General features: G+C 40.8%; 1 protein-coding gene across 1 annotated transcript; it reads right to left on the reverse strand.

The window, feature by feature from the left end:
- Positions 1-17,802, reverse strand: PIG-V (phosphatidylinositol glycan anchor biosynthesis class V). Its single transcript, XM_080283685.1, has 8 exons — positions 17,728-17,802; positions 16,093-16,703; positions 9,967-10,111; positions 6,175-6,333; positions 5,879-5,992; positions 2,708-2,743; positions 2,501-2,635; positions 1-276 (listed from the first exon to the last, which is right to left on the reverse strand). Exons 1-8 carry the CDS (start codon positions 17,800-17,802, stop codon positions 1-3), a joined length of 1,551 nt encoding a protein of 516 aa, XP_080139811.1.
- Between the last annotated feature and the right edge of the window lie 903 nt (positions 17,803-18,705).

The following is an 18,705-nucleotide window of genomic DNA, read 5'->3' on the forward strand; positions in this document are numbered from 1 at the left end:
TCAGGTCCATGGAAGGAAGTTAGAGTAGAGAATAATGCCCATGAAGAAGTACAGGTAGAAATATGATACAACCACCTGGCCCCAGAATGGTTTGGGGAACTCTGTAACAATCCACACTCTGTATCTCCTGCTCATGTTGGCTGGGTGCTCGGCCTTCTCCTCCCCACTGTCTTCACTTGAACTCTGTTCTTGGAAAACCTTTGGCTGGTCCGAGAGGAGATGTGCTGCAAACCAATACACAATAGGACAACTGGAGCACAGCAGCCGTGTAGTCACCTGAGAGGAATATACAGAGTAATACAACTGGTACTGTACTTGATGTAGGATGAAACTAGCAAATCAGCATTACAGGTGACTGGAAGTATAATGGGTAAGTTTTGTCAATGACTATGAATTTAATGTCAAAACAAACATGCAAACAGGCAACTTAAAATGTGGAGTTATTCTATTGTACTGTATAAACAAAGCACTGTACTATATTTGTAACTAGATACAGTACTAAGTACCTATACTTGTGGTTCAAGTATGTTAATCATATTCTCTGTATACACTAGTTCAAAATGCATTAAAATTGTGCTGTTGTATGATGCAGCCCCCACCTAATGTGCAGTGTTACGAGTAGTTTTGTACTATATCTCCAATGACATGGCAGGATGAAATGGGCAGAGAATGGGATTAATATCTGAGAGCTCCTTTCTTCGATGATTCATGCTTCAAAAGAACACACGATCTCCCTACTAAATATGAATAAGAGAAATCATATATGAGGGTAGAATGAAGATAACGATAAAAGTTATTCACGAATTCAGGAAACCTACTTCCAACACAGAGCTGTTATCCCAAAGAACTGGTATACACAATTTAGTGAAAAATACTAAAATATGAGAAATTCCATGGAAGAAGGGCCAATCAACCTTAAGCAACGTTAGGAGAAAATTGCATAAAACAATTTGGGGGCTATAATCTCTGTAATGGCTGCACTAATATTCTTTGTTAACTTGCAAAAAGAAAAAAAAAAAAAAAATTAAGACTTTCCCACTATAACTGGTAAAAGAATTTACAATCATGACAATAACTACAGTATTTATACTACAATAAATGAGGGGGAATGTGGGCAGTGGTGCCAATTTTTGTACACTGAAAATTCAATGCCAACCCCATTTTGAAGGTTATAAAATGGCAAGACTATTGATATACTGTACAATACTTGTAGTCTCCCTCCCCCCCCAAAAAAAAAAAAATAAATAAATAAATTCAATTTCAAAAATGCCATTTTGGGAGCATCATTACAGCTGTTATATCAGTAATATAAGCAATAAAACTGATGGGAATTAGGCATCATGAATCATACTCAGGCCAAGAATGCCTCACTAGCTGGGAGGCACTTGTCCACTGGCCCTTTTTCCTCCACCCTGGAAGCACTGTCTGTTGGGCCACCTGAATGGAATAAGGTCAATTGCTGAGGGTGTAGACTATGGACTCTCAGCCAAGCCAAAAGGGCCAATATTTGTTTCTTTGAGGGCAAAAACACATGATCTAGGCCACGGGAACATGTTGGAACCTGTAGGTCTACTTTGCCATTTTCAGTTGATGGCACGTCTTCCACAAAATGCTTCATATCTACAATGCCTTTTTTTCTATGCCTTTCCTTCCTTAATTGAATGATCCGTTGGATGAAAAAAGTATCTCCTGGCCACCTGCATTCACCCAGTCAAGGAAAAAGGGATTGCTAATTGGGTCTGGTGCAATCCATCCTATCAAGTCCATATCATCTTTGAACCATTTGAACTAGAGACATGAGAGGCACCAAAATGCTTGCTGCAGCCTCCACACACCCACAACATCCACTACACTACATGGCAGCACATCCACACACACCAAGGAACATCAAAACAACACCCAGCACACGATATCATACACAAATACTGTCATCTCTCCCCCCTCGCCCGCCTCAGGCCAGCTTCCAGAAGCATATACATGCTCAAATCACTCACCGCTACATTCAGTCACTTAAAGACAACACGCAGCTGCATGCATGGCCTCCTGATATCCACCCTTCTGAATCCTATCTCCCTCGTGAGGACAGGGTCCACCTGGCCAGGCTGAGATGTGGGCATCATCCAGCCCTCTTAAGTTACCAGAGGAGGCTGGATGACTCCGTCGCTGATGCCTGTCCAGGATGCAACACAACATCCCATACTATTCAGCACATTATGGAAGACTGCACTGCACACAATCACCTACGCCAACAACACAGCATACACTCCTTGAGAGTTCTGTGGGAAAGCCCGGTCTCAGCCATGGCCTTCCCTAGGGACTCGGGGCTGTTCGGCCAGACTGCCTATGGAACAACTACTACTACTATTACCACCTGAACTTAATCAATTGTAGAATAAGAAATACATGAACAATTTTGTAGCATTCCTCCCTACCTAATATTCGGTTCATATCATATGATTACTGTACATCATAAACTGAATCTCATCAGAGGTTTACTTGCCTGGACATGGATGCATAGCACACAGAAGGCACAAAGGCAGAGTGAATGTGCAGTGTAGGAAAAGACTCGCCAAGAGTTAATTCCTTTGTTTAGCCACTGTGACACTTGCTTGTCCGCATTATTTCTCTTCTTCTTCTTCCACCCACCACCTTGCTGTTTATTTCGTTCATCCTTCAGCTGAGTACGTTGTTGTCTGCCATTCTGTACTGCTACAGACTGAAATATACCCAGTCCCCAACACACCTGCACCCCAAGAGAAATTGCTAGCATTTATTATATAATGTGTTTGATAATGTATCTATGTTAATCATCTCATCCTAACCCTGAATCCTAAGAAAAAAAATGATAAACATCATCCATGGTAGTGAGACCTGGGTAGAAATGGAGGAGGGTATTCATAGGCTCATATGTATAAAGATGATAACGGTTAGCTGGATGTGTGATGCATCCTTGAATGACAGGCCTGGGAGATTAGGATTGCAAATAAAGAGTTGAAAGGAAGAATAGGAGTTCAATGTACCGTATTAAGTGTTGTGATGGGATGGGGTAGAGTGAGATGGATTGGGCATGTGGAGAGGATGCAGCTTGACTACTGGGTGTGTAGGGTGAAAGGTGTGAGAGTTGCAGGCACAGCTGCAAGAGGCAAAACAAAGAAAAGCTGGAACAAAGTCAAAGAAGGATAAGGGACTGAACAGAGAGGCTGCTAGAGATAAAGCAGTGTGGAGACCCAGCATTTGGCAACCAAGGCCAAAACATGCAAGCAAGTTGGAGCCTTTATAAATGAACAAACAAGCAAATGAAGCATCCATGACAGTAACTACAACAAACACTACATGAAATTATGGCAGACCAGGCTCTGTTCGGAGACTGGGTGTGGTGAGAGCAACTCCATTTTTTTTTTTTTTTTTAACCTTGAATAGTTGCTGCCTCTGCACAGGGGCATTACTGGCCCCTGCAGTGTACAGCTCTCATGTGTAAGGAGGATCACCACTTACAGCACTTTTAAACAAGGCGAAATCAAATGCCTTTCAACCTCTCTCCCTCTCCCTACCACAGTGCTGCAACTCTTTTGCCTGCTTGTGGTGTCAGGGCAGTGGCTAGATTCTTCCATTTACCTGCCAAGTTATACCTCATACCACTACAGTAACTCAGTTTGCTATGCTCAATATTTGTGAATAAATATGAATAACAAAATATAACCTGAAAACACTGAGAAGGACTGTATACAAGAAGGTCAGGTACAAATATGATAAATAACATAACATACTGTACATATGACTGTTAACACTATCTCACACAAGGCAGATTAAAGCATCATTCCCATTCATGCTTCAGGGTGAGATGCCAGTTAATGAGTCCGTGATGTTGTCTGCACAGTCACTGAATTTATCATATACAAACACTGGGCAAATCTTTTGGCATATATACAAATGTGATACAGATAGTTTCCTCACATGTGCATTTCAACTCACTGTAATGTATACTCTGTTTTGTTTAATTTCATTTTTGAAAGCTCCAACATGCTTGCATGCATCAGCCTTGGTCACCTAACAGCGGCTTTCCATGCTGCTTGATCTCTGGCAGCTTCCCTATTCAGTCCCTCATCCCTGAGATCACTCTCAATGACACCGTCCCAGGTCTTTTATTATCTACCTCAAGCAACCCTACCCCTAACATTAACACTTCTCACTTTGTGCAATACACATTCTTGAGAAAATGCACCATTTGAAATGTGCTCTTTTAATGTTAAAAAGATCTGTCATAAAAAAAAAAAAATGTGTTGTATGAAGCTTTTGGTGTAACTATGTAAAACTTCTGTATGTATCTAACACATTATCAGAAAGGAAAAAACTGAGAAAGAAAGGATGCAGCACAGAGTCAGCTAAATGTAAGCAAACAAAAACACATCAATATATCTACTGTGAAGTACAGTGTTAATATCAACATTAGGACTACAAAAGCAAATATTCACACTCTAAAGAATATTCTGAGCAGCCAAGACCTGCTCTGATGGAATTTCAAGGTTTCAGAAATGGAAATCCTTAAGAATACCAAATCCTTTTTTTCTTTTTTTAAATACTGAGGAAGACATAAACTCTTAACTAACAGCTTTTAAACTAATCACTATATATAATATTTCTACTTTTATCACTTCTAAACTAGTGCTTCCCCCATAAAAACAACAAAGGAAATTTATGCACTGACAGGGAGGCAGAGGAAAGGTTTAGGAAGTGGAGAGATGGTATGGGGCAAAAGGGTTTAAGGGTAAATGCAGATAAAACAAAAGTGATGATATCTAGGGTTGGTGGCGGTACTATCAAAGACGAGGGAGAGTGGCCATGTGCAGTTTGCCACAAGGGCATGGGAAGTAATTCCATCTTGTGCGGTGTATGTGATAAATGGGTGCATACGAGATGTAGTGGTATCAGAGGTAGACTGCGGGATAATGCTGATTTTATGTGTACGGCGTGCCGGGGTGAGCAGGTGGAGATTGTCAGACGTGAAAGGATTGAACTTGCTGGTGAATCTCTTGAGTGTGTTGAAGAGTTTTGTTATTTGGGAGACATGTTGTGTGCTGGAGGTGGGGCTGGAGCTAGCTCTGTGGCTAGGGTGAGTTGTTGGAAGAAGTTCAGGGAGCTCTTGCCTCTCCTAACATTGAGAGGGCTCTCCCTACATGCTAAGGGGTCTTTATATGCAGCATGTGTTAGGAGTGTAATGCTGTATGGCAGTGAGACCTGGGCAGTGAAGGAGGAAGGTATTCGCCGGTTCAGACGTACAGAAATGACAATGATAAGGTGGATGTGCAGTGCGTCCCTGCGTCCAAGGCCTGGAGGGGCTGGGTTTACAATGGAAGAGTTGAGAGGTAGGATGGGACTGGAGTGTATTGGTGTTGTGATGAGGAGAGGTAGATTGAGGTGGTTTGGACGTGTGGAGAGGATGGGGGATGATAATTGGGTGAGGAAGGTGAGAAGTGTTAATATTGGGGGTGGGGTTATGAGGGGTAGACCAAGAAAGACATGGGATGAGGTCATTAAGTGTGATCTTAGGGTTAAGGGACTGAACAGGGAGGCTGCAATGGATCGTGCAGCGTGGAGAGCCGACATTAGGTGACCAAGGCTGACACATGCAAGCATGTTGGAGCCTTTAAAAACGAAAACACAAAACGAAAATGAATCACCTAGGCTACAGTAATACACCATTCATGGTAAGTAGTTACTGAAGCAGCATGCATTACAAATTATTTTTCCTCTATCGCAGCATAAATTACAATACCTAGTTGAGTGAGTTCCCCCCTGTAAGATAGCAAATCTTGGAAATCCCTCTCCCAATACATAGAAACACGGTGGCAAGTCAAAGTAACTGAACAGTGGTAATCACCTGAGGGTTGTCAACCATGTAAAGGGCTGCATGACAGATGACCAACATCACTACTGGCAGAGCAAGTACAAAGTTTGGCACTTGCCGCACCTCGTAGTACCGCAAAAACCCAACCTGACACAGTAACATAAAACAATAAGTAATCTTCAAAATTATTACAGAACATTATATGCAGTAAACACATATGCAAAACCACAAAAAATTCTCAAGTACACCAGCTAGTTTCTCTCTCTAAATAAACATTTTTACAGAAAACTCCTGAAATGTTTAACTAATTGCACATCACTTTTACTAACCTCCCAGTACTTGTCCTGGACATGAGAGTAGGCAAGGGGTGGGAAGTTGTAGCACCACTCTGCCTCACCAAGGTCAGGTGAGTGGAGGAAGTTGGAACGCACAAACATCTCTAAGTGAGGAGCCAGAGGGGGGCTGCTACCTTCTTCTCCACAGTATGTCTGTGATGCAGGATAGAGGAATTACAGGTAAAATCTATGATATGCTGGACACACAACACTAGCAATAACAACAACACACTGAGGTACAAGAGATATAATAAAAACAGATGAGTGTTATGAAGATCAAATTACAGTACACAGAACATACTGCAGAAGTTTGCAGTTACATAAAAAGAACAGATCTGTCTGGCCATTTGGAGTGTCAATAATGTGAAGCTGTACTTAGAAACTTTCTTTCTGATTATGTCTGTCAGTTTTTAACTGCCTGGAATACAGCAACATAACCCTGGACCCCTAAACCCAAAGGAGGCTATATTGATCTGATTGTTACCATTTTTACCATGGATATATTGGAAAACAACCTGATAACAAGCAACTACACAAAGATTAGAAATAACTTACAAAATTAGCATGGAACTCCACATTAAATAAGAGTAGGCTTGACTTATCCATGCCTGACTGATTCTGAATATGACTCATCCACAAGTTAAATACCAAAATAATGTAATTTAGCTCATTCATTCCAAGATTTGGCAGCATGCCATTAACTGTATAATACAGGTACTTATGAACAAATTTAGGAAACAGATATGCAGATACACCATGACAGAGGAACATGTGATCAGTTTTAAGAAGCAACTTTTTTCTATACACTTTCCCACTGTCATTCACTTCTGGCTGCATAGCCATAGCTACTCTAATACAGTCTTCAGAACATTCATCATCCAATCATCATGATTCAGGCAATCATAACAGACAGTCCCTTAATATCTTCTTGTGGTCCCTGAAGGACCCAAGGCTCTTACTTGAAAACATACTTCATCCCACTGTACAGTATTTTTAAAATCTGATAAAAATAATAAAAATGAATTTTTTTTTTTACTCATGTCTTATATATCCAAGATTTATTCCCAATGTAACTAACCTATGAGATACTGACGTCACGTCAGGGATATTCATTCTTCACCGCGTTCTCTTTCATATAAAAGCATAAAAGTGGTCTGAAACAGAATGGATAAACCAGTGTTTTCTTGCACATCACAGGAAGGATGGGAACTCCAAATTGTGGAATACATGGGAAAAATCTCATTCATTTGTGGGAAGTGTTATTCGCACCCACCAATCACACAAGATTTTGGAGGGAGGCAAGAGGGCTGTGTGTGCTTAAGTCAGCATTCCTAGGATGGGATGCATTATGCCATAAATCAGATATGATGGCTACAGAAGCTGCCTTCCATCAACATGGTAAACTGCAAGTACAGTACATTTAACACTAGCGAAGCAAGCCCACTGTATTAATAATATACCAATTAAAGAAATAATTATAATAATAATCCCTGATAAGCCTTCTAGATAATGCAATTAGATTCTAGATACAGTACATTATCACAGGTTTCTATTATTTAACCCATATAATTCATATGCATTTCCCATCACAAACCATTATCAACCATACAACACAGAGCATGTTAACTCAACAGAGAAATAGCATTGTTATCATCATCCCAACCTCTTTTCCTACCTAAAGATGGAATATGGTAGGTTCCAGAAAGCAATAAATATGAAAAACACAACAGAGGGAGAACTAACCAACAATATGCCCAATGAAATGGACCACACACCCACTCTCTCACTATTCAAGTCCCTAGAATCCTAACTCCACCTAAGAGAGGTTTGCTTAGGCTCAATTCAAAACAACCTAATACTGTACTGTATATAGTTATCTCATCAATGACCAATCACAAGTACGGTACTGTTCGTTTCATTTCATTTATAAAGGCTCCAGCATGCTTTCATGCATCAGCCTTAGTCACCTAATGGTGACTCTCCATGCTGCTTGATTTCTGGCAGCCTCCCTATTCAGTCCCTTATCCCTGAGGTCACACTTGATGACCTCATCCCAGGTTTTCTTTGGTCTGCCTCTAGCAACCCAACCCCCAGTGTTCACACTTCTCACTTTCTGTGCCTAATTCTCATCCCCCATCCTTTCCACATGCCTAAACCATCCAAATTTACTCATCATCATCATCACAACAATACACTCCATTCCCATAATTCATCTATCTCTTCCATCGTAAACCTAGTCCCCCTCCAGGCCTCGCATTCAAGGATGCCCTGCACATCCACCTAATCACTGTCATTTCTGTATGTCTGAGCCTATGAATATCCCTTCCTTTCCTGCCCAGGTCTCACTACCATTCAGCATTACACTCCTAACACATGCCACATACTGTAAAAATATCCCTTAGCATTGAGAAAAAGCCCTCTCAATGTCATGAGAGGCAACAGCTCTCTGAACTTCTTCCAATCACTCCTCACTCTGGCCACAGAGCTAGCTCTGGCCCCTCCTCCAGCACATAACATGTCTTCCAAGTAACAAAACTCTTCCACACACTCAAGGGACTCACCAGCAAGAGCAATTCTTTCAGGCCTGACAATTTCCACATGCTCTCCCCAACACACCACACACACGAAAGCAGCATTATCTTGCAGTCTACCTCTAATACCACTATACCTCTTATGCACCCACTTGTCAAACATACTGCACAAGATGAAATTACTTCCAACGCCTTTGTGGCAAGCTGCACATGGCCACACTCCCTCTGTTTTGACAGTACCGTGACCAACTCGATACCATTAATATTGCTATCTGTATTTACTCAAACCTTTGTGTCCCATACCATCTCTCCACTTCCTAAATCTTTCCTCTGTCTCCCTTTTATTCTCTGCAATCACCACCAAATCATCCACATACAACATCTCCCACGGGAGTCCATTTCTGAAGCCACATGAGAGGGCTTCAAGCACCATGGTAAACATTAAGAGGCTCAAGATTGACCTCTGATGCACACCAACATTCACAGAAAACTCATCACTCAAATCTCCATTCACTCTCACCTGGGTGCAAGCACCCACATACATAGTCCAAACCTCTCTAACTAGCCACCCTTTGATCCCGAACCATCTCATTGGCCATTTCACCCAAACCATCTCAATGGCCATTTCACCATCTCCCTAGGGACTCTGTCAAAGGCCCTCTCCATTCCAACATAAACAAAGTACAGATCTCTTTACTTTCCTACAAATTTTCCTTGATAAATGGTCGAACAATGAATATGGCAAGAGTGGTTCCTTTGCCTGACAATAACCCAAACTGCATCTCACCAATAATCACTCTTTCTCTAATCATACATTCTAGAACTCTCTCCATTACCTGGTCCAAAAGATTTATGCCTATATATTTTCCTCTTTCCAGGGCATCACTGTAAATGTGCACCTTGTACACATTTACAGTTACACTCTTCAGACAGTCATCCACAACAACAAACATTTATAATCGTATTTCTCAAATCAGTTAATAACCCCACTCCTATATCTCCTGATCTCCTGAGGCTTTCAGCATTTCAGCAGTCAACCCAGACACACCTGCCCAGACACACCCCACACACATCTCATTACTTAATACTGTAATAGTGATAAACAATACTATGAAGAATAAGACACACCTAAGTAGTAACTCAAGAGATTTAAGAAAAACTTTCTTAGAACTGTATTTCCAAAATCACAGTGCATTTCTACAACGCATAGTCTTATAAGGTGAAAGCTAATATAAGGAATGGCAGACCTACTCACAAGATAACACCAGATCTGGAACAGAGCAAAGGGCAATGCAACAAGGATGCAGCCCAGAATGAGGGGCATTAGGGTGTAGTTGAAGGTCAGCAGCAAAACCAGTGCTAAGGATAGCTGACCAGACTCTGTTGTGGCATGGCGAATCCTGCAAGAGTTATAAAGACTACTATGATACACTACTTAATGTAAGGTACTCTCTTGTCAAGCACTGTATGCATCTGAACGAGTAAAGAATACCTGTATCGTACTACATTTTAGTGTCCCAGAATAACAGCCATACTAGAAATTTTCCGACAAAATGGAGTGCTGTTTGATATAAAAGAACTGAATCATATAAAGTGTGTGAAATGCAATCTCTAATACAATGTGGCAAAGTCTGATATGGTTAGTGAAGGTATAGCTACTGAACAATAATTGAGAGCACATAGTGTATTACTGCTAACTGTCAAGATTTTCAACAAATTACAGCTTTAGCTCCCCATAGTAAATTTTCCAGGATAATAAGAAACTGGTATAGTAGCAACAAAACTGTACAGCATTATGGTACCACACTTTTTCATACAGGTACATTTTTTCATGCTCTTAATTACTATGGACAGTATTTACTTGACCTAATACATTACTGGAAGCTTGGCTAACAGTACCATAAAGCCATACCCATACAATAATATTTATCATCAGAACATTTATTTATAACATACCATACAGTAGTCACATCTAGTCAGGCACATAGCCTACCTTGCTACTCACCTCACCACTGACTGTGGTTCCACCAATCAGTGATATAGTTTATTATTACCTATACCAGTAATAACAAAAGAACAGTAAACTATCTGTTACAAATATTTCAGGCACAGGTGTATATATACAATAACATACATTCTTAATGGTAGTGTTCCATTCTTAATAGAATTAGTCCTGTTCAGCTGATGACCAATCTCCAAGCTGCACAAACATCACTGACATGTCCCCTATCCCTGAGGTTCTGTCTCAAGACCTAATTTCACAATTTTATTGGTCATTTCAGTTTCTCCCCTTTCCACATTTAGCTCTGTGCAACACTCAACTCATTACTGTAATATATTTTCTTAATGTGTCCATGCCATCATAACTTCCCTGTGTGCATCACCTTACTAACACCCAGAGCATGGACAGAACCAGAAAAGCTAAACACTATCTGCCCGAATTAACCAACAGGACAGGAAGTGGATTAGAACCAGGAAATGAGGTTAATTCTGGATAGTTCCATGACTGTAATTCGTGATATCCACTTATCTGCCTCCTTCCCTTCTTTCTAGAGTTAGAATGGATTTTGCTGGAATCAGCCTAATGGACTAGATTACAAGAACAAGGTTGACCAAAATCAGCCTAGAGTACCTACAAAACCAGAAATGAACAAGGGTGGATTTCTGGAAAATAAACAAACTGAGCTGTCACAGCTGGATCAACCCTGACTCTTCAATGCTGGATCCCAACTCTGCTATATTCTTCAGTACCAGCACACAATCTCCAGAAAAACACACTCTGCCCCAACTGAAATGCAAACCCTCTCATCACAACAAATGCACAACATGCACTTCGCTCACACATCGTAATCTCAAATGATCTCTGAGAATGCTTGGCTGAAGTGACCTGATTACTGCAGTCCATCAGGTTTGTGTCTAAATGAGCTTGGGATTACAACAACACAGTCGGCATTGAATTACTGTATCTTGCAATTCTGCATATGATGTTCTGCTCCTTAGTAAGATATTATACATCGTACTCATCATTCTCACTTCAGTACTTGGTCTGCATAAAAGCTGCAGCCACTGTTGTCCTTAAATGCCTATGTTTCACTATCACAGAGCATTGCCCTTTTCATATATACTAACTTCCTCTTGATACTAAGAAAGTCCCCTCATTGTCAATAAGGGAAACCGCTCTGAATTCTTCCAACTATTTCTCACCATGGCAACTGAGATAGCTTCAGTAATGCTATGGAACAATCATGCCAACTAAGTACCAAGACTCAATGACACACACCACAGCCCCTCCTGCAATCTCTTGTTTTTCCCATCCTTGACTGGAACACACGTTCTCCTTTACATCTATCATTCTTACCTAGTCACAGCTTGCAATCTACCATTCATACTTCTGAATCTGTTACAGGTCTCCCTCGTTGTACGATGTTTTGTTTTACGATATTTTGCATTCACAATCGTTCTTCTTTAGTACCAATAGTTCGTTTTACGACTAAGCTCCCCCGCATTTACGATTGGTAATGTGGAGAAATCCCGCACTCACAAGCTGATCACCTGAGAGTTGTGTGGCATACCCACCCCACACACACAGTTTCCCGCGTTTCTGCCACCAAGCATTACTGGTTCCAAGACAATTTGCCATCAGACAGTTCGCCGTCAAAATATGGACGATTCCCCGTCAGGACAATTCACACCCTGGACGATTCCCCATCATTCTATAAATATACTTATTATTAATTAATCAATACCGTATTTTAATAACTATATTTCTGGGGAATCCATCAAAGTCTATGTTCAATTGCGTAGGCTTTGGATATTATTTATTAGTTGCACCTTTAGTCAATAATTAACCTGTTTCTTCCTCGCTGTAGTTGCCTTTGAATTATATTCTAGCGTCACCCATAGCTGTCTTCATTAATCACAGCGAATTATCTTGTTATTTTTGTGACAACGAATTGACGACAGCGAATTGTCCCAAAACCACATCACTGCCCAGTCTCGCCAGCGCACTTGTTCAGCTTACAACTTCTGTGCGTCTGTGTTCGTCAGTGCCCTGTTCTTCATACTGTATTGTATTTCATGTCGTTGTTTATGCTATTTCATGTCTTTATGTTTGCAAATGTACATTCATATGTGATTCAGATGCACTACAATACTTAAAACATCTTTATTACTGCATATTTGATCACTTGTATGGGTGTTGGGTTGCTTATACAAGAGTCCAGGAAGGCATTCCTATTTTTCCCATTAAACCTTAAGTTCGCTATACGATATTTTGGTATACGATTGCCTTTCTAGGAATGCATACCAATTGTAAAGCGAGGGAGACCTGTACTTAGCTACCTACCAATCCCTTACTAACAGTGAATGAGATCTCTGCAACTTGATTTAGTTTTGTGAATGACTACAAGCAGTAAGGTCTGAAAGTAAATGCAGTACTGACAAGGGCAAAGTGAGGGCTACTGAGAGATGTGACTCACAGTGACCTGCTAGTGAAAAGAACAGAAAGATGATACACAATTACCTGCCGGTGAACGGGACTTAACACACGAAAATATTATATATATCCATTTAAAGTTTTTGCCACTAAAGGCTTCCAAAAGTTTTAAGATGCCATTTCAGTCACCAGCTCCTTTTTGCAAAACCAGAATAGCAACACAATTCACACCCTCATGCCTGGGGGGGTTAGTTATTGCTAGACAGAGATAAGGTGGTGAGTAAAGTTTTGCAACGACTTTGTCCAAAGTCTTTGGAATTACTGTACAGTACTTACATCAAAATAGCTACTGGTATTGGTATTAAGAAACAGGTAATATTAGATTAGTTTCCATTTCACTAATGAGTGGACCCACAGTTAGCACAGGAGTACACGAGCATACTATATGTGCTCAAAATTAGTGCACAAATGTCTATCAATCTGTTTATTGCCAGACACCCTAATCCCCTAAGGGGTGACCACAAACAAATTACCTCCACGTCGCTCTGTCCTCTGCCATTTGGCTACCTCCCTCCCTCACATATCCCTCACTCCATCCCTCCGTCTCATCTTTGGTCTCCCCCTCCACCTCACTCACATCCACTCTTATAATCAGTCTTTCATTCTCCATTCTCTCCACATGGCCAAACCTTCTCAAGGTTTTTCTCTTGGCACATTCATTTACATCCACATCAACACCATAATGCTCCTTTATTACCTCATTTGTTTATCTGCCTTCAGGTGATTCCACATGCTGCTCTCATAAACTCATTTCCATTGCTCTCACTCAACTAGTGTCCTTCAAACGGGGTCCAAACTTCACTTCCATACATTTAAAGTGAGGATCACAGTATTGTCATGCAGTATATTTTCTATTTCTATGCTCACTTCCCTACTCCTTATCATTGCTTTCAATGAACCTGCAACCTTTCTACCCTGTTGGACCCTTTCATGCACTTCCTCCTCTAAGCTTCCATCCTTACTGAACACACTACCTAAGTATTTGAATGCACTCACTCTATTTCCTCATCATCCAGTCTCACTGTGCATGCTGAGACTTCATTTTTCTCAATTACCATAACTTTACTCTTATCTATATTCACTTTCCAATTCTGCTACCTACATAGCTATGCTCCCAAATTCATTCACCAAGCCCCACTGTTCACATTCATCTTCACTTAATAATACAGTATCATCAGCAAACAACAGTACAGGGAGGTTCCACACCCTATCCCCTCTCATTAGAGACACTCCAACATCCACTGCCCTACCTAATATCTCTTTTATAACTCCATCCATATACAAATTGAATAACCACAGCCAGAGACATGACCCACCTCTCCTTCAATCCAACACTCAGATTTAGAAACAAAAAAATAATAATTCACTACCCAAAGGTACTGCAGCCCTAATGCCTTCACCATATTCTTCACAGCATTCAACAACTAACCAACTACTCCATATAGCCTATTTTTAGTATTTTCCACATTTCCTATTTATCCACTCAGTCATGTTTTCTCCAGATACTTGAAGGCAGCATATAACTTCTTTCCACCCTCCATCAACAGTCTGCATTTTTACTGTTCACTCCTCCACTGCTTCCCTTATCACCCTGTCTGACCTCCTTGACCACCTTCCAAAACAGTTTTTTACATTCCCTCCACTTGAAACTCAGATATCTTCCAAATTATTCATCTACTCTTTTTTTACCTCCCTCACTACTCTTCTCTAAATATAACACTCTTTTTTATCTCTCCATAATACCTATTCCTCAACTTCTCAACTAGCCATTGTATGCTTTCTTCTTCTCTACCACACTTTGTTTCACCTCATCATTCCACCATCCTGTTCCTTTACCCTCTTATGTCTCCTCTTCACCCCACATACTGCCAGACATGCTGCACAGATTTCTTCTGTGAAAATCTTAAACATGCCCTCCACCTCCTCTACCTGCTCCAAATCATATCTGCCCAGACTCCCCTCTACTTGTAGCCTGTCTTTTATCCATCCTCATGCAACCTTTATACTCTCCTCACATGAACTGCTTCCTCCCATTTTTTTCCTTCTATTCACCCAACACCTTTATCCTGGACACTACTCTGTACTGGCAAGACAGTCTACTCTCCAAAGTTCTACGCACTCTCATATCTAGCACAGTGCTTCTCCTTTACTCATCCACACACATATAATCTATCACTGTCCTCCCTTCATAAAACTTACCATTCGTCCTCCTTATCACCAACCAGGTATACGGTACCTGTTGGAGCATATATATACACATATATACACAAACAATTGTCCAAGCATTTAGTCCTATTTTCATTCCTGCCCATGCAATCCAAGATCCAATTAATCCATACTCCCTTGTGTTTTCCATTTCTTTACATCATAACATACACCCTCCTTTGCCCTCTCACTCATATCTACTCCTGCACAAGCAACAAATCCATATTCCCACTCTCTCACCTCTCCATCTGGTCTCAATCAATTCATGTATGTCAAATTTTGCATTCTCAATCACCTGAATAATCTTTCTTTCAAACCTCATCATTCACATCTCTCACATTCCGAGTAGCCATCATTATCGTGTCCCTTGCCCAGTCCAAGGTCGTCAACTGTAGGTCCACCCGGGTCTGAGGCTTCTTTGTTGTATTTTCAGTTAGGTGATTTTATGGGCTGGGACACTAGCCCTCCATCAACCCATTCGTCACGTAGTGAACAGACATGGTTTAGTACTATGGTTACCACCCAGTGTAGTAAATGCTTTCCTGGCATACAGGTATTCATCTGGCTTGTCATTTTGTGTAGTCACCTAAGGGTACAGTAACCCTACATCCAGTGGGTGGATGATGGGCACCCACAACTGCCACAAATGTACAACAGCATAATGCTTATATCAAATCTTACTTGTAAAAATAATTATAACAATCCTGAAGCTTCCTGTGGAGTATAAATCCAACATTAACCAGGCCATTAGACCTGGCTGATGAGGCAAGACCAAAGGGCAGGGCAGCTAAGGAGGTGCTCTTGGTCTCATTGATCAGAAGCGCAGAAAATGTCAGGAATGCAAAAAGTCCTTCTGAATATGGTGCAGTGAAGAACACACTGGCTGGGTTGACACAAAACAACAGTGCTGCTCTGTATGCTAACACCTCACTCCTTAGTACCACTTCACTCAGTCTATGAAAAATGGTAGCCGTCTTGACAAAGAGGTAGAAGTTTATAATGACGGCAGAGATGAGGAGCATGCTGTAGTGGTTGCATATGTATTTGAGCGGGATGCTGAGGATCACGGCCACAAAACGCACCAGAAGAGGGAATAGTGGGAAAAAGGCAAGTGTGTTCTCATGTGTGTAGCCATATTGAGCAATGTGGAGGAAATACTGAGCATCCCACCGCACCAATCCTCCTAGGAGAGTCTTAACCAGCTGATCTATCCATGACACATGAATCTCAGGATCTTCAGGAGAAACAAACGCATCAGCTTGGTGGTCAGGGATGAGGAAGTTAGACACAGCCTGAGGATGTAAACAATGAAAAATTACCATATGGTACAAAATTTGACCAGAAATACTCTGGCAAATACATACGGTACTGTACATATTAAGGAAAGCTCAGTTGACATATTGCTAGAAAAAAAAAATCGCTTAACATAATAATACTCGAGCAATAATCACATTCCAACACATGCTATTCCACACTGTTTATATACTGTAATGAAAACATAAACTGTATACTAATGCAACCAGCATCTTATTTGCCTGAGCTGTCAATCTGTGCGTATGTTACTTTTCAATTCAATCTCCACCAACTCTGGGGTAAGGATTGCTAGAAACTTTAATTTAATGTAACTGCAAGTAATATATCAATATGGTACTTCAAGCTTGCTTAAACCTGACAAAATTCTATGTAGCTAACTGTTTCCTGACTCTATGACATCATTAAAAGTTGCTAATAAACAAAACCTCTCACTTTCTCACATTTTCAAGCTTCATGCACAAATTACACTTTTATGCTTCTCTGAGATTCCTTGGTATCATTCTCAATGTGTTTAAGAGGCACAGTGCAGATTAAATTCAAGGAAATAATGTATTGGTATAGGCTCCAATGCAGGGTCCAAAACAGTAGGTTGCCAGGTTCCATGGACTACTGGTTTGATACATACAGCCTAGATATAGCTACAATGTTTCTCACACATCACTGGCAAACCCCTGCTACATTAGAATATATTCAAAGCTGCACAGTATGTAGCACAGTATTTTGCAGGAAAAAACAACAATGTTTGTCAACCATCTATTTGCAGTCAGTACATACCAGTACGAACAATACCGAATGCCAGGATTGGAACTGAAAAATGCCAGGGTTAAGAATGAGTAGTGCTAGGTTAAAGCTATGACCAAAGAATACCTAACAGGTGTCATTCTTGAAAAAAAAAAAAAAAAAAAGCCCGTCTGCGATTCATTAAACGATAAATATATGCCGATATAATTATAATGTTAGGTCTGCCGGCGGGCTCTTTCTATACACTGAACAAGTATATACCTGTAATATTAAAACCACAATTCTTGAAGCAATTGCAAAATTCTTCACTTTCTGCCTCAGCGTGTAGGTCGTCATTATTGTACTGTTCCCAACAAATCACACTGCAATGCGGCACTTCCTTTTTGTCCCTGTTGAAATTATATTGTATGCAGATATTTCCAATTAATGCGATATGTCAGGGTTCATAGGTGCGGTTGAGCTTGGTTTTGGTGGTGGGTCTGTTAACTTCAGTACAATCACTGCATCAAAACAACCGGTACTCATAACCACCACCACAGCCACACACCCCACGACGAGTGACACACCAGCGACTGTCAACAAACACCGTCCACTGTTGCCAACTCACAAGTTGCGTCATTTGCTTTCAAAAGTCGCTACACTTCTGCTAAACAAGAAAAAACTCTTTCAGTAAAGGTGGGGGCAACGCCAAGAGGTGCTTAGCCGCAGTGTTCATCTCCATAACTTACGGAATGTGAACATGTAGCAAGCTATTCAGTCACTATCCTTGAAAATAAAGCCACTGTACCATCGTTGCCACAGTTACCTCTCTTAGGTGCTATCCTGCGGTAGGGAGCTTACTAAGACATTTTCACCCAAAGCATATTGTTATCTTTATATTTTGATTTCACCTACCAACCCACAAAGAGTGGATCGAGACTCTGAATCGATTGGAACCATCAATCGGGAATCGAACCCTGGCGCTACTGTTCAGCAACTTCTTAGCAAGCAATGTCAACCATTCGGCCACCGTGGGACAGAAATTGCTAATGAATGTGCTAAAACTTGGGTTAGAATATCGCAAAAACTTGGCAAAATATCTAAAGTATTGCTATATTTAACCTTTGGAAGATAGAGAAGACTCCCAACAACAAAACTGTCTGGAGAAAGGAAGTTAGATACATTCTTGATCTGAAGGTTGCTTTCATTACACCCGCGCTCGAAAAGCGAGAGTGTGTTTTGATCTGCGCGTGCGCGCGT

The sequence above is a fragment of the Coenobita brevimanus genome, chromosome 98 (assembly GCF_032717465.1).
Source record: "Coenobita brevimanus isolate Jiangsu-jjx chromosome 98, ASM3271746v2, whole genome shotgun sequence".
Lineage (NCBI taxonomy): Eukaryota > Metazoa > Arthropoda > Malacostraca > Decapoda > Coenobitidae > Coenobita > Coenobita brevimanus.